This window comes from Propithecus coquereli, unplaced genomic scaffold (genome assembly GCF_000956105.1).
Source record: "Propithecus coquereli isolate 6110/MARCELLA unplaced genomic scaffold, Pcoq_1.0 Scaffold11, whole genome shotgun sequence".
In the NCBI taxonomy this organism is placed as follows: domain Eukaryota; kingdom Metazoa; phylum Chordata; class Mammalia; order Primates; family Indriidae; genus Propithecus; species Propithecus coquereli.
The window spans coordinates 2318975-2341870 of NW_012134969.1; the positions used below are offsets into that span (position 1 = coordinate 2318975).

At 41.4% G+C, this 22896-nt stretch overlaps 1 protein-coding gene across 1 annotated transcript; it reads right to left on the reverse strand.

The window, feature by feature from the left end:
• Positions 1-975: 975 nt before the first annotated feature.
• Positions 976-22616, reverse strand: OLFM4 (olfactomedin 4). Its single transcript, XM_012649363.1, has 5 exons — positions 22428-22616; positions 17470-17622; positions 10718-10930; positions 9568-9724; positions 976-3006 (listed from the first exon to the last, which is right to left on the reverse strand). The coding sequence occupies exons 1-5, from the start codon at positions 22596-22598 to the stop codon at positions 2204-2206; spliced, it is 1497 nt and encodes a 498-aa protein (XP_012504817.1). The 5' UTR covers positions 22599-22616; the 3' UTR covers positions 976-2203.
• Between the last annotated feature and the right edge of the window lie 280 nt (positions 22617-22896).

Below are 22896 nucleotides of genomic sequence, written 5' to 3' on the forward strand. Positions count from 1 at the left end.
AGGCAGCCACTGTAGGCTGATAATACCCCATGTCCAGTGGGAAGGAGTTTCGGAAGTGAATTTTTTCAGGCAAATGCTTCCGTAGCAGTTCAAATAAGAAGCTGATCACTAGGGTTACCTTGGCTCCCTGCCTCCTCTCCTGAATGTTCAGAGGTCATACTGTGTACTTGGTGGAAACATTCATCTGGAAAATTGCCTAGAGCCAGATTAAATATAACATCACTGTTCTTAACTTATATCTCACATGATGTACATGTCTTTATCTTCATATCTTGTTGCACTTTGAAGGCCATACCTGTCTCTGCACTCAGCCCTGAAAAAGACAGGGAAAAGTCTTGACAAAAATACTAAATATTGTAGCTGCCACCTGGCTCAAATAGCTTGACGTGGATTAAAAATGAGCATTTCAGTAAGACTGACTACATTAGCCTCGTCTATCTGTCCCTCCAACTCTAGGTCACCTTCCCCCTATACATTCTCTTTGGTAAAGGTGCTTCTCTTCCTGATATGGCCCCTCTGCTTTCTGCCCAAGACCTCCTGTTTGGGGATGATCCAAAGGCTTGTGGCCCATGTTAATAGCTCAGTTGGAAAAGGAACATACGCCACATAAATATAGTCTAGCATTGGAAATAAATAATCAGATCAGTCATGCAAAGTAATAAGTACATAAGGTCATATCCCAAAAGATAATAGGGCAGTCTCGTACAATAAAAGCTGCCAGAAAGAATGGATTTTAAAGGGATAGGAAAACTAAAAAGCCAGCCCGACTTTGGACTCTTTTAAAAGTTATTGATATTATCTGCTATTAGGCATGTGATCTCCTGGCCACTGGTGTTTGTGGGGTGGGGGGTGCCTCACAGCAAGATGTGAACTACTCTGTTATAAGGTTTTGGGGTTTTTTTAGTTCAAAAGTAAATAAAACAAAAGATGACTTTTTTTAAAGCAAATTTTAATCATTCGTTAAAAGGGGAGGAGTAAAGGATTCTGGGAGCCAGTCTTACACACTAGGATTTGACCATGAAAGCAAAATAGACCAGCACCAGATGATAAAGCCATCTAAACAGAAGCACACACCCCTGCAAGGTTTTCAGCTACTGCACTGATTTACTAGATACTTTCAATGGCTTTTCTACATCTCTTCCTAGAAAAAAAATAAATTTTCACTTTCTGACAAGTTCCAGACTTAAACAAAGACAAAAATTACATGAAACAATTGATATGATTTAATACAAGTCTCACATATGCTCCAAGGTCTTTATTATATAACCAGAAGTGTCATCATTTTATCACTGCCATCTGATTTTCTTATAGTCTTAGAACCATGTAAATAAAAGTTCATGATGAGATAAAAGAAAATGAATTTTTTAATCTTATATTTGTTCCATAGAAAACTAGTTAATTTTTTCTTAAAGCAAGCGGTAGAAAGGGGGTAGGGGGAATTGGTTGATAAGTCTGATTCTAATCTTCTGAGCTGCCTTTGGAATGAAGTTATGAGGTAGAGGGTTCTACTGAGTTTCTAATGAAGGCGAAAATGAAAGAAAAGAAAGAAAATCAGGTGCCTCATCTGCAGATCCTTCTGGGATTTATTTGCAGTGTACAACTTAATGCATAAAAGGGCCTTTCTCCTGAAAACGCGGAGCATTTTACAGATATAATATAAGTACGCCAAATTTACTCATGTGCTATGTATAAAGCATCATTCCAGGAGCTGGTAAGAAAAACAAAGCTGGAGATTTGGTCCCTCAAGGTGGTCCAGATATTAATCTGACTAATTAGGCCCCAGATTCCTTCCAGCATGGAAGAGCTTGCAGGGTTATGGAATTGAGGACCAGTCATTGAGCAATCTCTCTTGTGCAAAGAATCCCCAGAAGCCATACTAAGTTCTCTTAAATTCCTTAATTTCCAGATGTCACATTACTGTAGGCTTCATTGAACCCATAATGTCCCTAAGACCCCTGACGATCCCACACTGGAAAGACCTTGTTTCAGTTGAGAAATACATCCCAAGAGGCAGATGGCTCCTGAGAGAACTCATTAAATCAGGGCAAATATCCTAGGTCTCTAGCATGGTAGAACTATGCACCTAAATATTGCTACTCAACAAACACACTTTTAGATTTCCCTGCAGATATCTAAATAAGGAGAGAAGACTATTTTTTTCAACAAACATTTTCTTTCTCTTTCACTCTAATGCCTAAACAGCTTACTGGGGTTCCGGCAGGAAGATCAGATCATAATTCAAAAGGTAACCGTCATTATAGACATAAAGTTTCTGGTCAAAAGGATGGTAGTTAATGCTCTGCACGTTTTCTTGCATCTTATGTATTGGAATGTCTAGCTTGCCCTCTTTCTCTGTGTTTGTGTCATAGTAGTAAAAAATCTCTTCTGTTTTGGTGTTCAGAGTACGGGTGGCATACAGAACCCCACATACCATGAAGGCATTAGAAGCAGATGGTTTATACTGCTTGGTGTACCAAGTGTCTAGCACCTCAAGTGTGGTGTCATTGAGTTTACTAATCACCATGTTACCAGTGCTGGCTTCAGTTGAATAAATCACCCACAACCCATTCTCATCCACAGCCAAGTCAATATCTTGCCAAGCAACATTAGCATATGAAAAACGGTTATTATAGGCAGCATTAGGGAGAGTTTTAGTCACAGCAACCTTGTTGGTGGTCAGGTTAATTTTGGCAATGTTCGCGCTGTCATACCAGTTCACATACATGTTGTTGTTGTAAACTGCTGTACCACCACCTTGACCATAGGTAATCCGATTTTGTCTAGCATTTGCATACAATAGCAAGTCATCCAGTGTGTCATGGAGTCTGTAATATTCCAACAGTTTCGCATCTGTATTCAATGGTGCCACCCAATACAACCCATTTCCTGGATCCTGGGGAGAGTAATCCCGACCCCAGGCACCATACTTGTAAGAAAATCCTCTCCAGTTGAGTTGAACCATAGCCGGTCTGCTGATGTTCACCACTCCACCGTGACCACAGCTCCCTATACAAACAAGAAAATAAAAGGGCTTTCTTAGAGAAAATGAATGACAGGACACAAATAGTTTAATATCCTAAGAACCAAAGGAACCATAAATATTTTTCTCCTGTCAAGGTTTAATGACAGCAGCGGTTCTGATGGGGAAGAGCCAAAACCTCTGCCGTCAGCTCTACGGAGAGCTACCCTCTGCTTCCATGGATGGGCTTTCAATCTGGAAAATGGGGGTAATGAAACTGCCAAGAATCACATTTTAAAAGTTTGGAGGCCCACAGAGAGGAAAGAGGGACTTGGTGAATCTAATGTATTTTCAGCTACCAGAAAGCATTTTGCAAATATTACCTTGTTACATTTCTCTCATAAAAAATCAAGAAAGCAAGATGATTCCAGAATCCTGCTCTATTTCCATAAATCCGAAAGGTGCTATTCACCAGGGTCAACCCCAGGGTGAATTGCGATGAAGGATAAGATTGTCCTGGGCAAGTCTTTTGTCCTACCTCATTCTGCCCTTTCCTGGGACCCCAAGCGCACAGCCGCACCAGGTACCAATCCTGCTATCAGCCATTCTCAGCAGAGGAAATTTTAAATATAGTATTGTATAGATCCAAAAAGATGGTGGATCTATGGTGGGATTTTAGCCTTGAGAAGCCATGAAGCTATTTTTGGGCAGCGCTGCCTGCTCTGTGCCCAGTGCTTAGCCCATCACATAAATCCCATGGTGACCGTCCCACTGCAGAGTTATGAGGTGAGTCCTGCTGTTCATAACCCATATGCTGCAGTGCCATAGAATGACAGGCAAGTATTTCATCCTTCCCATTCTGACACTGTCATTGTCACAATGTGTACAATCAAGTGGGACCAGATCCACTGGTCCATTGACTCTGCATTCCCTGAAACACTTGGGTAAATGACTCAGGCCGGTCAATGGGCCCTTCACATTGCACTACCTCTGAAACGTCTGCCAACCCAAAGCATTTATGAGCTAGAAAAAATAAAATAAAATTCTGCCAATATTTTTATAATAACTATCCAAAGAGTGAACACACATTTTCTGGGATCTTAATAAATACTCTTTCAAAAACTGGTGAGATAGTTTATTGGATAACAAAGAAAATCCAACATCAAGTACATTTGTGGTTATTTTCCCTTATCCTGCTGCTTAGAGCAAAGCAGATGAGATGAGGAAGGAGCAGAACATGAATTGCTGGATCTGGTGTCAAATGCTTGGCAGGAATCAAAGAGCCATAAAGACACACGAGGTGAGCTGGAGCCAAAAGCAGAGCTCCAAAGGGTTGCCTGAGATTAACACTGTGTGGGGTAAGAGGGGCAAAGCTTTAGTCTCTGAGTCTCTGCTGTGTCCAGCATGGAAAGACCCATTGCTTTTCATGCTAAACACTTCCCCTCTCCACCCTCCTCACTCAAGGACTGCTCAAAGGTGAAACCATTACTAGAAATTCTGTTTTTATTTTTCCAATCTGCCAGGGCTTTTTGGCCCCAGAATTAAATACATGCTTCTTAAATGCTCTCATAAATCCTCAGTTGGTGAGAAAGCCAGCCAACCATACAACAGGTAGAGAAATCAAACCACTCTATACCCAACCTCAAATAATTTTGCATATCATTAAGCAGAACACAGTCACGGGTTTATTTTAATAATGCATGTGTCATTTCATAAATAAAAAAGCAACGTGTGTTCAGCCAAGAGACTGCTCTCCACTAAAAAAATAATAAATAAAATTATAAATTATTATTTCTTCTGCTAAAAGTGATCTCTCAGATGAATGCTTGTTTGCTTTTGTTTATGAAACAATGCATGAATTATTAAAATGAAGTTAGCAGTGTGTTCAGTTTAATGATAACAAAAACTGTTCAAGTTTCCTTATGCTACAAACTGGATTTTCTAGCTAAAATATCTTCCTGAAAATTTATTTATTCAACTACACTTCACTCTGAGGAAAGTCACTTTTTTTTTTCCTTCAGATTAGAAGACTTAGGATGGTTTGCTTCATTTGAATCTTGCCTTTCTGGAAAGGAAATATTCCAAACCAACAGCAACAAAATATTTAAGGAAAATTTATGATGCATATAACTTATTCCAGCATTTTCATGAGGTTAAAGATAAACTATTCTGTCCCTAGATGTAGAAATCTTTAGATATGAAGGAACCAAAATAAACTTCTCAAAAATTACTATCATTACTACTATTATATTATGCTAATAGTACTATTACTATCATTAATAATTATATAGTAATATTATATAATATTAATAATAATGGCTCATTTCATAAGTTGACCAGAAAATGAAAATTGCACCCAGTATAAATATTGAAATTGTATGAAACTCAAATTTCTATTCCTCACCTCCCAACCACTCCTAAACACTCTCCTGTTCATTTGTTATCCTCCCTTTATCCTCTATCCCCTTTGGGCCATTTTTAGGGCCCAGGCTATGGTTGAAAGGAAGTGGAAATAGGGACAAGAACTCAGCATTGTTGCCAATACTACAGATGTGGCCATAACAGTGGCAGACCAGGGAAAAGGCTATGGCGGACCTCCCCAACTCCGGGCAGCAAACTGAAATTGACAGCCAGCCCAGTGCCCTTAGGGTCCCCATCCCCCACCCCATCTTCGCTGAGCTTCTCCCCACCCTCCCTTGTCTCACTCCCCTTCTTATCCCCTTCCTTCATTTCAAGGTCTTAGACACACTTCATTTCCCTCCTACGCTTCCCATCCCACCTTTACCCTGGTCCTTGGGCAACAACCCATTGCCCAACCATGATACAAGAATTGTGAAAGACCAATGAATCATTTTGGATATTCTGGTGGAAGAGAACACAGCACAGAACTGTCACTAGCAAGATTACCCTTTTAGCTACTCCACAGGCAAAGAAGCAAAAATAATTTGGTGTTAATCAGGTAGGAGAGTTGTTGGAACTTTCTTGTACCTCCAGAAATCACAGGTGCACCTCTCTGTCAGAGCATCTATGGAAGACAGCCTGGTGCGGTGAATATATCACCAGATGGATTCCCATTCAAATCCTGACTCCAGTACTTACTGTGTATCCTTGAGCAAGTACTTAACCTTCTGAGCCTTGGTTTCCTCATGTTAAAAGAAAAATAGTAATACCCTCTCTACAAGACTATTAGGAAGAATACAGAGAAGGCATGCAAATATAACTCAATGCATGGTAATTATCATCATTACAATCGCATCATGTTACAACCGGAGGATTACATGGCTGTCTCCTTTCCTGGATAGTGGCTTCTGGAGGTTTCTTTACCCATCCTAGTAACCCCCAGTACCCAGAACAGGGCCAGCCACACAATGGTACCAAATTATGTTTGCAGAATAAAGAAATGAAAGATTAATCAAAGCACCTAACTTCAGCTTAACCTTATTTATAAAACACTAGCCCTCCATCCTGCTACATATTTGATTTTTCAAAGGGCCTGGTTTTCACTCCACAGAACATGATAGGAGGAACCCTCTACACAAATGTAGCCTTGGTTGGCAATCTCTTCATCGCGCAGTTCATTAGATAGTATCATGGTTTTCTGAAAAGATTTAAGGAAGCCCTAATCGTGAGACTTTAAAATATTCTAACTTGGCTTTTTAAAAGTATCATGATTAGTAGCATTTTTTTAAAGCCAATAATTATATGCCTGCAGAGGAAAATTAATCTTGGATCTATTAATGTACTATCTCACCTGGGCAACTGAACTTTGTTTGAGCCAAGAGAAGAATATGATTGACTTTTAAGAATGAGGCAATTAAAATGATCATAATTATAAAATGATTAAGACTAAATTGACTGTGAAGCATTGGATATATGCTACTCAACACTCTGCTCTTCTCCAGGCTTGGGATTTTAGCAGGTCACCCCATGTCTTTCATACCCCATTCAATCACCAACCACTTGCTGAGTGCCCACTGTGTGCCAGCACAGAGCCTAGCCAGCATCCCCAAGCAAAACAGTGATTGACCCCCAAGCATTCCTGTCACATGTGGTCTATATGCAGGCAGCTATATTCAGAGGAAAAAAACAGAGAGAGACTAAAGTTTTAAGGGGAAAAAGTTAATGAGTAGAAGGTCAATTATTTTAGATGAGGAAGTTCTATGAAATGAAGCAGAAAAGGAAGTTATTTGCAGCAAAAACCAAATCTAAACCGTGTTTTATGCAACCTGAAATACATGTTCTTGTTTGAAGTTCAAGCTGACTACAGGCTTAGCAAACTGTAGCTGCAATGAAGGGGGCCCAGAAAGCACAGAATTACTTTAGCGCTGAGACTTGCATATTAGTCTTTTTTTGTTCTGTGCAACTCTGCAGTGAAAAAAGCAGACAGGCCAGATTTTAAAGTCCCATAATAGTGAGTAACTTTAATTAAAGTCTCCACAGGCTCACAACTTTGCGGTGCCTGGGGATTTTCCAATTCTGCATTATCAACCAATCCAAACAGAAAGAGAGCAAGTGAAAGAAATTGATTTAAAAACATGACCAAAAGTCAGTTTAATATAAACATCATAAATATAATATGAACAAAGCTGGCGGAGAGCCAGGTGGCTTGGCAGAGATTCAGGTACAGCCAAGGTTGTGGGAAAGTGAGTGGAAATCTGGGTCCAATTTGCTTAAACAACACAGCTGAGCAGGGATGGATCACAAAAGCCTAAGTGTGAGGGCCTAGGGGAAAGTTCTGCAAAAAACAATTTAACAAAAAAAATCCAACAGACTCACTTGCTTTGCCCCCTAGATGCTAAGCAAGTGTTTTCTCCCCCACTCTCATCCCTGGGTTACTGCCGCCCAGCACTGCAGGTCCGGAGCTGACCAGGAGAGAAGACCCTTGCATCGCGGCCTCAGCCCTGTCGCTAACTGTTTGTGTGGCCTCAGGAAAAGCAGCATCCTGGCCACCGAGTCCCCTCCTCTGAGACACCATGGGGCTAGATCAGATGGCCCTGAATGTTAATCACCTCCCACTCTACAATGTCCTCATTCTAAGGGATACATAGAAAATTGTGCCAGAAAAATCTGTTCCCTGAAGAAGATTTTCTTGAGGCGAGGGGTCATTCAGGTATTATCAGTTGTCACAGCTTCCTCTCCTGCCTCCGTGAGCCCATGTGGCCCAGCAGATGCAGTTCACGTTGCTTACACGTGTCTATACCACTGATCCCAGACCAAAGGTAGTCTGAGTTTAGTACAGAGGACAGACAGACTGTGGTCTGTGCTCTAAACCTGCCCTGTATGTCACACTAGGACAGAGTCCCAATTGTAGAGGGAGGGGGAAGAATCCCCTAAGCAAAAGCAAGAGGCTTCTACCTATGGCCATATCTGACTGAAGCCTTAAAGAAACCAGCTGTATGTATGGACAAGGATCCAGAAAGGCACAGCCTAAAAGGAAACAGGAGTGAGGATTCGAATTAATTAAAATAAAAAGGCTGTATGATTTGATGAAAAGATACAGTTCCCATTCAGGTTGAGATGCTCAGGACCTGCAGAGAAAAGGTCCCCATGACCTCAATGTCTCCAAAGAACGGGGCTGAATGCTGCGCTGAGAGGCTGCCTTTAGTTCACCTGGAGGGAAGAACTGCAGGGCACAAGGATCTGGCGCCGCTGTTGTTCACAGCAAGGTTTTCACTTCAATTATCATCACTACTAATAGCATCTATTGCCCGCGTATGAGTGCCGAATACACAGCTCTGAGCTTCCCAAGCGTTGGTTCATCCCCACAGCAACCCCGCAAGGCAGGTACTGTTATTCTCCCACTTTACAAATGAGAAGATTAAGGATCTTTTTGCTTCAGCTGAATAGCCAGGAAGTCTTTGGGATTCTAAAGCTACGTATGCGCTGCAACCCTATGTTCTACGGCCACCAGTCACAGGCGTGTTTACAGGTCACCCACCTCTGTGCTGTACTTAAGCCCAAGGAGGATTCATTAGAGAGTGACATGTCATCCCTACCCTCCAGGAACTCAAAGACCCAAAGGGACAGGAAGACACACCCACAAGAACCACGATATGTGGGGGCCATTCCTTCAATCCTTAAGGAATCCCGGGACACACAACATAGCAGATGCTCAACATGCATTTCATGTTGAGAACAAAAGAAAATTAAAATTAAAGAGGAGAAAAGAGAGAGGGAAGGAGAGAGGGAGGGCAGGAGTATTCAGGGCATAAACCCAGTTGATCAGATAAGTGAGCTAATTAGGCCTTATAATTCACAGGAAAGTGGATGCCACACATACATTCCAGAGGCTTTCCCCCAGGGCCCCCATAGCTCTTCCATCACCATAAAGGTTTTTTTTCCTGTTACTAAATGTGAAGGGAATACATGTAACTTGTGGGTTTTGTTCAAATCAACTCATTGTGTGTGCTCTTCCTCTGTCAGCCCCAGAATAGGAGAGTATGCAGAATTACTTGGGGTGGGGAGGAGATTTCAAACACGGAAAGGTAAACCCAGATCTGCAAGAATCCCATCCTTCTCGCTTCATCATTGCAATCCCAAATCCCTTGCCCACCGCACTCACGCCTCCTTATGGGGCCTGGCTCAAGTGGTAAAAATGTGGCACTTACCAGGAGAGGGAGGAGGGGCAGTAGGCGACCCTTGGCCTTTGGAGTCCTCACACTCCTTCAGCTTTTTCTTTAGCGCCTCAATTTCTCGGCGAATGGCAAGGACATTGTTTTTGTCTAGCAACTCAAGCTTCTCTACCAGGAGACTCATATTCCTTATCTAAGGAAATAGAAATTCAGAGTGGCTTTATATTATTGTGCAATTTCTTTCATAAACATTCCAGGGCTCCATTTGTCATTTAGTGAAACATTGCTAGGGAACACACCAGAGACTCTTCTGAATGGTTTCATTTGGAAGAATACATTTCATGGTTTAGCGTGAGCGCCTGTCAGATCTCGGGCAGATGTGTGTGACAAGAAGAAAATGGCAAAGATTTTAACAGCTTTAATAATCGAGCACAGCCTCATTCTAAGCATCCACAAATGCCCATTAAAGTCCATTTCTAATAACCTTCCCCTATAAACTCGTGTTTACTCATGTGGGATTATAATTAAGTTTCTAATGAATGGTGAGAGTCAGAGAAAACTTAAATTCTAAAATATGTAACCAGAATTCTCTATTATAGCCCATGTCATGACTGTGCTAGTAAATTCTTGTTGATATAAATTACCCAACCATAACATGAATGTGATGGCCTTTATCCATAGATTTTAAAAGGCTTCACTAAAACACACTCACAGGAAATTTCCTAAAGGGGGTTGCCAGTATGTGGAGAGGGATTCCAAGAGGGATCAAGGATTCAAAAGGAGAAACAGACCTTTTGCAATCAGGTAAATTGTGGATTTCTAGTCCTATGAGGATATATTCAGAGCAGAGAAGACACCTGATCTAGCTTGGCCATGGACAGTTGTTTGAATTCATGTCACCTCATCACCTCCTTTCCAGAGAAATTCAAAGTTCATTTGGTTCTGGGACAGGATTCTGACCATTAGCCAACACCTGTCCCTAAGTCAATATATTCCAAATGTACTTAACTTACTATTCAAAGACAGGCATTCATCCAAAACAGAACATGGGATATGCCACATGACCATGACAGAGTACAGAATTAGAAGTCAGAAGAGAGAGATTCACATCCCAGTCCCAGCACTTGCTTATGGTCACTGAAGAGAATTGATTGGTAATATACTAAGAAGTGAGTTCACTCCTTACCTCCACTTCCAGCTGGTTAACAATTTCTGAGCTTCCAACAAAACTCCCCTTCAGCTCAATGATCAATTTCTCCATCTCCTTCACTTCCAACTTGATCAGCTCAAAGTCCAGTTCAGTGTAAGAAATGGTATCCTTCTCCATGATCTCAATACGGACAGTTAGGTTTAAGAGTTTCTTTTCATACACACTGATTAATTGGACGTATTCCTTCACCTGAAAGGGAATCAAAAAGCTCAAGTCAGTTCCCAGAATGATGTCGCACCAGTTTCCTCTAGCCCTTGAGGACCATTTGATTCCTGACAATCATTGTTTTTTGTAAAGAGACGGATCAAAAATATATTTAACTAGATTTTTAAAAATCTATCCAAATACAAGTTAAAAAGAACTTACTACAATTGGGGGGAAGTGGATTTGGCACTTACCTACACTAAAAATAAATTTTCTTCAGAATCATCATTCACAAGTATATTTTAATCTCCATTTTAACTTTTGAAGACATTAGTTCCCCAAACTAAACTGGTTTGAATCAGAGCCCCTTGCTGTCCCTCCTTCCTCAATGCACATACTCTAGATCAGGGTTTCTCAACCTCAACAAGACTGGTATTTTGGGCTGAATTGTTACTCTTGTGGGACTGTGCTGTGGACTGTAGGATATTAACAAGCATCCCTGGCCTCTAGATGAAAATCCCAACCCAATTGTGACAACCCAAAATGTCTCTGGACATTGCTAAATGTTTCCTGGGGACAGAATCACCACCGCCACCACCACTCTCCCTCCATTTAGAACCACTGCTCTAAATCTAAGCATTTTCTAGAAGAGGGAGAAATGCACTAATTAGAATTCCTTCTTTGATCACCATGTGCAATGCGTTTGAGCCCCTCTACCTTTTACAAGTGGCATAAAGACCCAACCTACCACACAATATGTGAGTGTATGTGCCCTGTGAAGTGTACATTTCATTAAGTGCGCCAACATTTATTCCAAGAACTGATTATTGCAATCAGACCTTTAAATTACACATTTGTTGCATATATTTGAATGTCTGATCATTAAGTTAAAATACTTCCAAAAATCCCTTTGGTGGTTTAGTGTATAATTGGAATCTCCAAATGGATATTTTAATAAACACATTTGGTGGTTTTTTTCTGTATCTGATCTCTAAAGGAAATGTCATGGCTTTTTTAAGGACCTCCTCATTAAAAGTTTCTGGTTTTACATTCTTTTTAAAAATTTGAACATAAGTGATACTTTGCCCCAAACTACATTAATGTCAAGTAGCTGATCCACAGTGCCTGGATGAATTCAGAGCCATATGTTGGCCTCTAATCCTTCTAATACCAAAGGCAGCCCTAACTTCTGTCATTTTAGCCCTTCTACTTAACCCCACGGTGCAAATTAGAGTAGACTCATAGGCCACAGACCTAAAGGGCTAGGGCTTCAGGCAGAGAGGATTTTAATGAAAGTTGAAAATACAGCCCTTGGCACTGCTAATGTATCTCCTCGGGCAACTGATGCTCACTGCCATCAAATGTACCACCACTTGGAGGCCGATGGGGCTGGTGACATTTTGGTGGATAGGAGGGTTAAAATAAATATGCAGTCTCCCCTCAGTATCCAAGGGGGACTGGTTCCAGGAACACCCCTCCCCCGCCATGGATACCAACATCCACAGACGCTCAAATCCCTTATATAAAATAGCGTAGTCCTTGTATATAACCTACGCATATCCTCCTGTACACATTAGATCATTTCTAGATCACTTATGATACCTAATACAACGTAAATTCTGTGCAAATAGTTGTTAGATGATATTTTTTAATTAGTATTTTTTATTGTTGTTTTATTTTTATTGAGCTTTTTTTCTGAACATTTTCAGTGTGAGGTTGATTGAATCCACAGATGCAGAACCAAAGGAGATGGAGGGCCGACTATATATAAAACCTAACAAGTCCCCCTGAAGAGTACACATAGCTATAAGGTGGCCAGGTTTCAATTTCTAAAAAATCAGGCATAAAACTTTGCCTATGATAAAAATAAATAAATAAAGTGCCAATCCATTGCAGAAATGGAAGTCTGAGAAATGAATATGCTTGTTGGCATTTGGCTTTGCCAGCTCTTGGAACAAATGAAACACCCTCAGCTTTCCTGGAACATTTTTGGTGACACATCGCAGCTGCTGTTCTACAAAAATGAGTGATTCAACTGTCATCCCTGCTAAATAAAATGTGGCTCTCCCAGATTCTCACAGAAAACCAAAGCATAATCTGGAGTTTGCAACCTATGAGCATGTGTGGTGTGCCTGCCCTAGTTCAGCTGCAAAATGAAGAGACCCTAAAGATCTATTTGGGAAAAATTGTTGAGGCTCTTTCAGCTGACATTTCAAGAAAGCTCAGTGGTGATATTCAGGAAAACTGGAATCATCCATGAGTTACAGAAGATGGGAAAGAATTTGAGGATGGGCCAGAAAGACTTCACAGTGTGAGCTTTACTAGTTTAAGCAAATTATTAATATAAACCTTTTCCATGTGTGTATCTGTATCATCAAGTTGGTGTGACAGTTCTGAGAACACGCCAGCTCTTCCTGGGAGGTGTGGTCTCAGTACAGGCAGCCTTGCTTGCCCAGGGACATGTCTAGCACTTAGTGCATTCCTCCTCTTCTAGAAAATGCAGTCACTCACCACAAAACAACCTTTGTTTTTTTGAGACAGAGTCTTGCTCTGTCACCCAGGCTAGAGTGCCGTGGTGTCAGCCTAGCTCACGGCAACCTCAAACTCCTGGGCTCAAGCGATCCTTCTGCTTCAGCCTCCCCAGTAGCGAGGACAACAGGGGCTCGCCACCGCACCAGGCTAATTGTTTCTAATTTTAGTGGGGATGGGGTCTTGCTCTTGCTCAGGCTGGTCTTAAACTCCTGAGCTCAAGCAATCCTCCCACCTCGGCCTCCCAGAGTGCTAGGATTACAGGCGTCAGCCACCGCACCCGGCCACAAAACGACATTTTAATCAATGACAGACCACATATGCTACAATGGTCCCACAAGATTATAATACCATATTTTTACTGTACCTTTCTTTAGGTATATAGAGATACACAAATACTTACCACTGTGTAACAATTGCCTGTGGTATTCAGTACGGTCACATGCTGTACAGGTTTGTAGCCTGGGAGCAATAGGCTATACCACAGAGCCTAGGTGTGTGGTACCCATCTGGCTGTATGTAAGTACACTGTGAACTATGATGCTTACAGTGACAAAATCGGCTAACAATGAATTTCTCAGAATGCCTCCCTCCTTCAGTCTTTAAGTGATGCAGGACTGTATTTAGATCTAGAGCAGTAGTTCTAAATGGAGGGTGGGAGTGGGGTGGTGATTTTATCCCCAGAGAACATTCAGCAATGTCTAGAGACATTTTGTTTGTCACATTTTGGGGGTGGGTGGGTGCTACCTGCTCGTAGAGGCCAGGAACACTGCTAAACATTCTAGCAAGAACATGCGTCTAGCTCTGAGGGACACATGCCTACATGACATCTTTACCTTGAAGCTCCTCATGGCTACAAGTTTGAGAGTTAGAAGGTTCATCTATGTTTGCTTTTAAACCACCAGTCTAACATTCAGAGCTTCCATTTTATTTTGTGTGTATGTACTTACTATGTTATTGATGTAGAATAAAGTTTGTTTGGGGGTTTGTTTTGCAATGGTTGTTATTGTTTCTTATAATAAATGCCATCTTATAATAAAAAAGAATATAGTGCAACTGGCTATTAAGCTAAAGATTAGTCTCGTTCATGTTTCTGCCAGTCCCTCAAAACCTGTGATCACAACTATGGCCAGGTTATTTGAAATAAGTAAATTTACTTTGCAACATATTATTATTTTCAATATATATTTTTAAAAAATAAACATATAAAGTACTTTGGAGCTGGACCATCTGGGCTCAAATCTGACTTCAGTACTTAGTAGGCCAATCACTTAATTTCTCTAAGCCTTAGTTTCCTGTAAACTAGGGGTAATGATATTGGGCTCATAAGATTATGGTAAAGATTAGAGATAATGTACATAGCAAATGGAGACCCTATAAATTATAGAAATTAATAAACACTGATTTCAGTGTTTTTCAATCTGACCTTTTAATTTACTATATTTCATTGCACAAAACATTGCTCAATCAATGTTGTTTATTTATGGGTTGCTTTAATGTCTCCCAGGCTACCTCAATCTTCTCATGCATGAAGATCTATTAGCAAAAGCATCATATTAAATAACTTGCCCCAAAGACCAAAAGCCTCCAGAGAAGGAGAAAATCCTCAGCTGTCTTTTGTGCCATCCCCTTCCTAAGTGTAGTCACAAGAGGATGTATCATAAACAACAGAAAAGTATAAAATACTTTCACTATTGTATGCAGAGGCAGCTCTCTGTCTTCTGCGTGTACTGGCAGATAATGAATCAATGTAAGGTAGTCAAAAAACCTTTGCTACTGGCCTGCCCTAAATAGGCATTTTCCCAAGCCCCCAGATAAATGATGATTTCCAAGGCAACCTAGGAACAGCTATAATAATTCACCTGGAAATTCAACAGCCTTCAGCTAAAGAGATAACTTTGGATTTGAAGGCATTACTGACCTACTGCATCTCTTCTTGAGTCTGCCCAGGAAGATGATAACAGCATAATCAAAAGGAAAGAGACCTGAATTGATGCCTAAGACCAAAATTCCCAATCTGGCTTAACCAGCCAAGAGAGGAATGATCTTGAGCAAAACCCTTTACTTTTATGAACCTCAGTTTTTCCATGACTAGAAAGGGAAGGGGACTACCTGAACTATCTGCCTTAAAGGGATGCTTGAGAGCAGAATGGAACTGGCAGCATTTGGAAAAGCACAAACAAAAGCTGCTACTATTGTTGTTATTATCACCTGTTACACCACATCGATTATATAAATCCCAGCTGGCAAGTCCATTGTTTCTTAGGCGTCAATCACAAATTTTTTTAGGACCAGCTACTAACACTTTCAGAACTAAAACTTTTCCCACCTACTCTGCGCTTCTTCCCGGCCAATTATTAACAAAGCAGATGCTACCTGCCCCCTTGCAGGATCAGAATTAAATGTCCCATTATTCAGAAACCTGGCAAGCCACATACTCTCCCTGGAGCAGCATGAGGTTTCAAACTGCCCTTCACACTGCTGCTGGCAAAGGCGACATGCAAATCAGTAGCTTCCACTATTTCAAAGCAAATGACTCTAACTGAAAAGATCTTTACCTAGGATTTTCCTCTACTTGTTATGTTTTTATGCATAACTTCTTATCTGTACTTGATTATGCTGGAATAAGGCTATGAATATTAATGGTTAGAATTTATAATTTAGCGCTGTGCCTTTTCTGCTGATTAATTCAAGGACATTTTATTTCTTAAGAAGCCAGGTTCCTGGAGTAGTCAAACACATTTTCCTGGGCACTCATTCAAACTTAGAATATTTATCTACCAATTCAGGTTGAAAGTAGGGTCTCAGCCTCACTATAATTTTTGTCTTAAAGGATAACTATGTTGAATGTTGAGGTGGCTTAGCTCAAATTTCTCAGGAAAATTTATTTTGAATCTTGTAGTAAAGCCAGAGCTCCTTGTAAATTAATGGAGTTGTACTAAATAATGTATAATGTGATTAGAGCCTAGGTTGGACTTCACCTGTGCGGAAAATAGGAGCCTTTTCTAATTGATTTTTAACTTGGCTGAAAAGGTGGAAGAGGTCAAAACTGGAATGCCAAGTCACATTCTTGCCCCGGCCAGCTCAGAGAAGGACAAACCTTTTGGGATCTCTCCCTCTGGCTGGAGAAAAGCGGTAATCAGAGGGTTCCAGCCAGAGTTTTGACCAAGGCTGAGAAACCTATTAGTCTTGATTCAAAGTCCCAGGGAAGCCTTCAATTTTGATCTAATGTTGGACACATTTAATACAATGTTCCTGCTGAGACAATAGAGGATAATCACCAAGAAGGAGAGGGAGAGAGGGAAGGAAGAGAGCAAATTGTACTAATTAAACAGGAGAGGAAAAAAGGGAAAGAGGGAGAGAGGGAAGGAGGGTAAGAGGAAGAAGGTTTTGACGGGGGTGGAAGGGGAGGAAGAGGAAAAAAAGAAGGAGAAAGCATCATCTAAAAGTAAGAGAAGACCAAAAAGAGTACAAAATAAAAGAATTAAGAAGGAAAGGGAAAGAGAGCTTAGAAGGGGTGGACGAGGGTTGGAAAATGAGGTTCCTAAAGGTAAAGGAGTCTGTTCCCCTTGAAGCCAAAGGAGTAAGAAATGGGAGGAATCAGGAATGGAACAGGAATAGAAGAAAAGGTCAAAAAGAAGGGAGACAGGCTAGAACTAAAGAGGATGGAAGAGAAGAAAGAAAAGAAAGCAAAGCTGGAGGTAGATCTAGACCAAAAGGAAGAAAAAACGACAAAACAAAATAAAAACCGCAGGTTGGGCTTTGCAGGGCGGGCTCGAGGCCTCTTCCCAACTGCATGAGTACCACAATTCTCCAGTGAGTTTTTATCCCTGGCATGAGTAATCTTGACCCCATTTTCTTCCTGTGCTCTCGTTTTCCCTGCTATAAAGAACTCTGTAGGTGTACTATGAAATAAATGCTAAAACCTCCATAGGATACAAATGTGCTGTCTTTGATACTGTGAAGAACGGTTGCTCATAAAATCCTAAGTTAAAAAAAGCTCTGTTTTGTTTGTTTGTTCTTATCAAGATATTGCTAGAAAAGAAAATGCTTACTATAGAAAGCTCTTTCTCAAGCTTCTGGGAAAGAACGTAAGCTGTGAATTCCAAGCGTTCCACTCTCTCCACGGGAAAGGTGGTGTCTGGCAGGGAAACGGAGCACTGGCAGATCCCATGGTCATCCACGGAGCCGGTGAAATTGGAAAGTGACTGTAAATAATAAGAAGTTGAACGTCAGTAATAGGCAGGAGATGGAGCTTTTTCGGCAACTGGAAAGACAGAAGTTGGTCTTTCAAAAGAATACTTACAGGCAAGCAAATGGAGTCCAATACACAAATGAATAGAATCATAGAAACAAGCTAAAACCGCGATGTTCTCACAGGTGGTGACCACACATAGCATTTAGCCACCTTTCCACCTGCTGGACTAAACTACCCTGTCGGCAGCCTTTACCGAAAGGGAGATTCTCCGTTCTTGAGGAATACTAAAGGAAATTATTACTCTCTCTATGCAAGGGAAGGGAAATGAAGAAGCAATGAGAATTCTAAGTTTGAATTTCAATTCTAGCCCTCAGTAGATGTTGAAACCCCTTTAAGTCTTTCCTGCATCTGTAAAACAGAGATAACCTGCTTCACGGGGTTGTCCTCAGTAATGGGAGCCAAGTCCCTGGCACAGGGCAGGTGATCAGTAGGTGCCACTTTCTCTTTCCTTCTGTTACTCATTTTCCTTTCCTTACCTTCACCCCAAGCCCAATCCTCTTCCTCCCAGTCGGAATGAGAGAACCGTCAAGGATGTGGCTACAGTGCAAATTCGTATCCTCTCTTCACCTGGGAAATTGTATAATTAGCATCCCTCAAAATGCAAACAAACCAGCCATTTGTTAAAAACTGAACAGTGTGTATGTTTGAACGTTTCGTGCAAAATATTTTAAATAAAATTTTCCAGCTTACCACTTGCAGAAAAGTCATTTTAAAATATTTGATGTTTCTTTAAGATATTCAGGCTCACGCTTCGGTGCTGCTGCATATTTTTAAATGACAGCCTGGAAAGATCCTATTTTTCTTTTGTCCCCTTTGAACTTCCCCAAGGGGATCCCGGCACGATTAACATTTTTTTATTACTACTATTGCCTTTCAGAGTGACTCTTGGCAGCTGACTGGCTGTGCCTTTTAATGATCTCATCTGAAGACCAACCCAAAGCTCACCTGTGGAACATCAGCCTGAAGGGACTTTTTATTAAGCTACTACAAAGACAGCAATGGTTTTCAGAATTTGAAGACACTCGAGCCATGCATCTCGAAGTTCAGGTCAGTTGGCTGCAGCTGAGGTTGTGTGTTCTGTGCATTTAATGTCTACCAAGCTGCATGACTCCTGAACTCACTGAGCCTACACACTTCTATAGTCAAGACCCATTTTATTAGTGATCTCTCAGCCAATCTAGGCTTTCACAACTAAGTTGTTTTTTTAACCTAAGCTTCTTTAAGATGAGCAGAAAGAAAAATATATATGTGTGTATCCATAAGTCTCTATATGTATACAGTCAAAATTCCTGACATTGGTCTCAATTTTCTTTTCCAATCACATCCCCACACCTGCAGGAATTGGGGAGTACAGAAGATAGACAAGCAGGTTTATGCTGAACATGGGGTAGGGGATGCAGAGTTGGATGGGGAAGGGTCTTTGTCAGGGATGAATAAAGACTGGGCAAGATATGCCAGGAGCCTGTTGGAGAGGCCAGCTTCCCTTGAAACCAGCTTTATTTCTTTCTCTAAAGATAGAAAGCCCAAGCATGCCAAGGCTTTTACAGGAAGGACCAACTTATCATGGACTTTTGAAGAAATAGCTTAGTATAGTAACTAGAAAAAAAATCTTGCATTGCATTTTTGACAAGAGGAGGTTAATTAGGTGCACAAGACAGGGTTGAACCATCCTCAGAGTTCTCTAAAAAGCTCTGCCAACTCAAGAAAGAGTGGATAACATCAAGCAGCCTCTAGACAGTCAACTAGGAACCACTGTCTAACAACTTTTAGTCTTGAAGTTCACCTGAAAGACAGGCAAATAATTATGAGCCCTACTGACAGCCATTCCATCCGTTTCTATTGAACATTCTGTGTCAACACTATGGACTCCCTGGCTTCCATCCTGCTTATCATCAGCCCGGCATGCTCAGCTGACATCAAAATGGTCCATAAGTTTGATCAGTGTCTCCCATTAGAGATATTTCTGCTCCTCGCATTCAAAGACAATGAAGCTAATGGTGATGAGTCTCTCTCTGCGGTGAATGCTCAAACTCCACATGACTATAACATGGGGGACGGGAGGCAGATGAGTGCATGTCCCCCGGCCTTTGGAAGGATATGTGATCCCACTTGTGGAGGGCAAATAGGACCCTGCAGGTCCCCCTATATGGGCAGGTTCTCATGCAGCATGTGTTCAATTAACATTTGCTGATGTCTATATTATGCCAGGCTCTGGCATTAGGGAGATGGATTAAGACCCACATGCTGCCCAGGAGTCAGGCCCGCCACCATTATGAAGGCCATAGTGGCTTTTTCCACCAGCCCAGTAGCCTGATGACAAAAGCACGCAACTCATTGTGGTTTCGACTATGCCAGTTGCCATGTGGAGTGGAGCTTTGGGCCTTTTCCTCATCTGGGAATGGAGGACCCTATAGCAGCCCCTCCTCTGGAGAGTGATATCTGAGGCCTGGAGCATACTCTGAGCACTTACAGCAGAAGGTGCTGCTCACATTTGTGATTTAAGGTTACAATCGGCTCTAATTAGCAGCCAAGTCTAAGTGCCGACAAAGATTCAAGGCATAAAATAACGGTACTTCACATTTTCAAAGTACAGAAAATCATACGTTTGGAACTTGCTCAATGACAGTTATAAAAGGGTTTTTCCACTACTTTCCAAAGAGCTCATCAAGCTGACAACCAGCCCCAGAAAATTAGGTTTATAGTGGAATTGACTCCTAGTCCGCTATTAAAAAAAAAAGTTGGAATTGTGATAACTGACTCACCAGAGGGAGATAAGTAAACTAGGAAGGAAATTAAAATCTAAGTACAATTTAACTATCATTTCGTATCTATTTTTGAATGTTTGTCTCTTTACCAGACAATAGATATTTTAGATTTCTCTATTTCTTGACCGTTATTTTAATTTCTATTGTTTCAGCTGACGATCTTAACCAAATGCTGGTTTCTGACTGTGATAAAGCTTCGTAATAAATTATTATTGTTAACCTCATTCCAAAAAATAAAAATGCTAACCAATTCTGATCATCCCCAGAAATCATTTAGTATCACGGAATAAAATTATGCCTCTGATTTCTGGCTACAAAGAATCCTTGTGCATATTCATAATTCCCAAAACTTTCTCCTCTTAAAAATGAGCAATTTTCATCTATACTCCCTGGAGATAAAGAAATCTACATATAGAGAGATGTTGATAAGAATGGACAGACTAATTTTGAGCTATATAACTTGCTAGCTTAGTGACTTTAACCCAATGAGTTTATCTTGCTAAGCCTCAGTTTTCACATCTCTAAAATGGGATCATTAATTTTACCTATGTCTTAGGGTTAAATAAGATAATATATATTCTGTACTTAATCTAGTCCTGGCATTTATTAGACACACAGTAAATATCATTGCTGCTATTTCTATCTAGGTCCTGTCCAAAACATTGTTAATCACCAAATTTTTATGCTGTATATATTCCTGATGGTGAAAATGAAAACAAACAAAAGCCTTTTCCTCCTCTTTTCCCATTCACTTTTCCATTCAGGTGCTCAGGTAAGCAGCTACCTGACCTGTGAGTAAAGATCCTAGAAGTACAGGATTAAGACATTAAGACTTCCCCACCCCAAGTCATACCTTAGCAAGGATAGACCAGGAGGTTTTGCAGAGCGGACCTCCTGCAGAAAGGCCCAGAGGTGAAGTGCATAACTGCTTCTTGTCCCCCAACCTCTCACCCCCTCCAAGCCTATTCCCATTGCTTTAAAGGAGACCAGAAGAGGACATCCCCCAAGGACTGGGCTCATTATGCCTTCTCTGTACTTAGCCTAGCTGGACCAGACCCTTTGTAATGCATGACTTTCTGGTTTTGTTTGTTTGTTGCTGCTGTTGTTTAGAGCTGAAAATGGCCCTAACGATTCCCTATAAAGAAGATTGAAAAGAGTTAACACTCCCCTGGGGAAATGTTCACTTTCCTAAAGACCAATAAGTCCTCCCCTTATTTCTGACACCAATCTCCTTTACAAACTAGGCCGAGAGAAACTGTCAGGGCTCCAACTAGAGCATCGCAGCTCTCTCTCACACTCCCTTGAGGGCCACTGTTCACCATCCGCAGGGTCCCTGCTGGGCGGCAAATCAATTGGACAAACTTTCCTGGAGCTGCTGGTAGTATCAGGGCCCCTTCCCCAAGAGTTCCCATTCCGGGCTGCAGATTAGAATCACCTGGGAAGAGGTTTTTAAAAATATCTGATTTTTACATAAAGAAATGATAAATGCATGAGGTGATGGATACCCTGGTTACCCTGATTTGATTATTGTTACACATTGTATGCCTGTATCAAAACATCTCATGTACGCCATAAATATATACAACTATTATGTACCCATAATAATTTAAAATTTAAAAAAAAATTAAATCTGATGTTTAAACATCTGTGCAGGATGTTTTTTGAAAAAGTACAGAACCCAAGAGTGTGTACTTTTAGAGTACCCCTCGCCGCCTATTCTAACATGCAGCCAGGTTTGAGCACCTCTTTAAAGCATAGATTCTTTCTCAAAAGTCCCACAGCTGGAGAAATGAGAGGTTGTCTCTCTTGCGCAAAATTTAATTATTTCACCTAGGTTTTAATTCATTTCCAGGGCGCCTAGAGTTAACAAAAGGAGTCATAAATTTTATAGAGTGCCCAGGTCTAGCCATCCATGAAATTGTATTCAGGTCCCCAAAAAGTGAGAGGAAGGGAATGAATACAGCTCACTCAGACTCTGGGGTCTCCTCACCTGGGATCGGGGAGCTTCGTTGGCCAAGAAGGTGGGGCTGGAGCTGGAGTCAAAGTCCAGGAAGGAGCTGGAGCCAGGGGTAGGGGCCAGGAATTCCAAATCCCCCGAATCCCCTGCAGCCTGGCCCATGAAAAGCAGAAGGGCTAAAAGAAAGGGGTGGCCCGGCCTCATCTTGTCCTCTGGGCAGGAGCCGCTGGCTCTGCACGGAGCCCAGGGGCTTCTTATAGAGCCTAGTGGGGATTTCCCCATGGCCAGTGTGTGGGGAAAGAGGAAGTGGCCAGGGAAGGAGTGACCCACCCAGGAGGGTCAGGGCACCCAGGAACCTGAGTCACTGCCCACACCTTGTTCCTGAGCCCCGCTCTGTGAGCTATCCCTGGATCCAGATATCTCCTGCCAAATATTAACTCAAACGTGCTCTTTGAAGCCCAATGACTGGTTTCCAACTTGGTACTTCCTTGAAAGAGGGGGG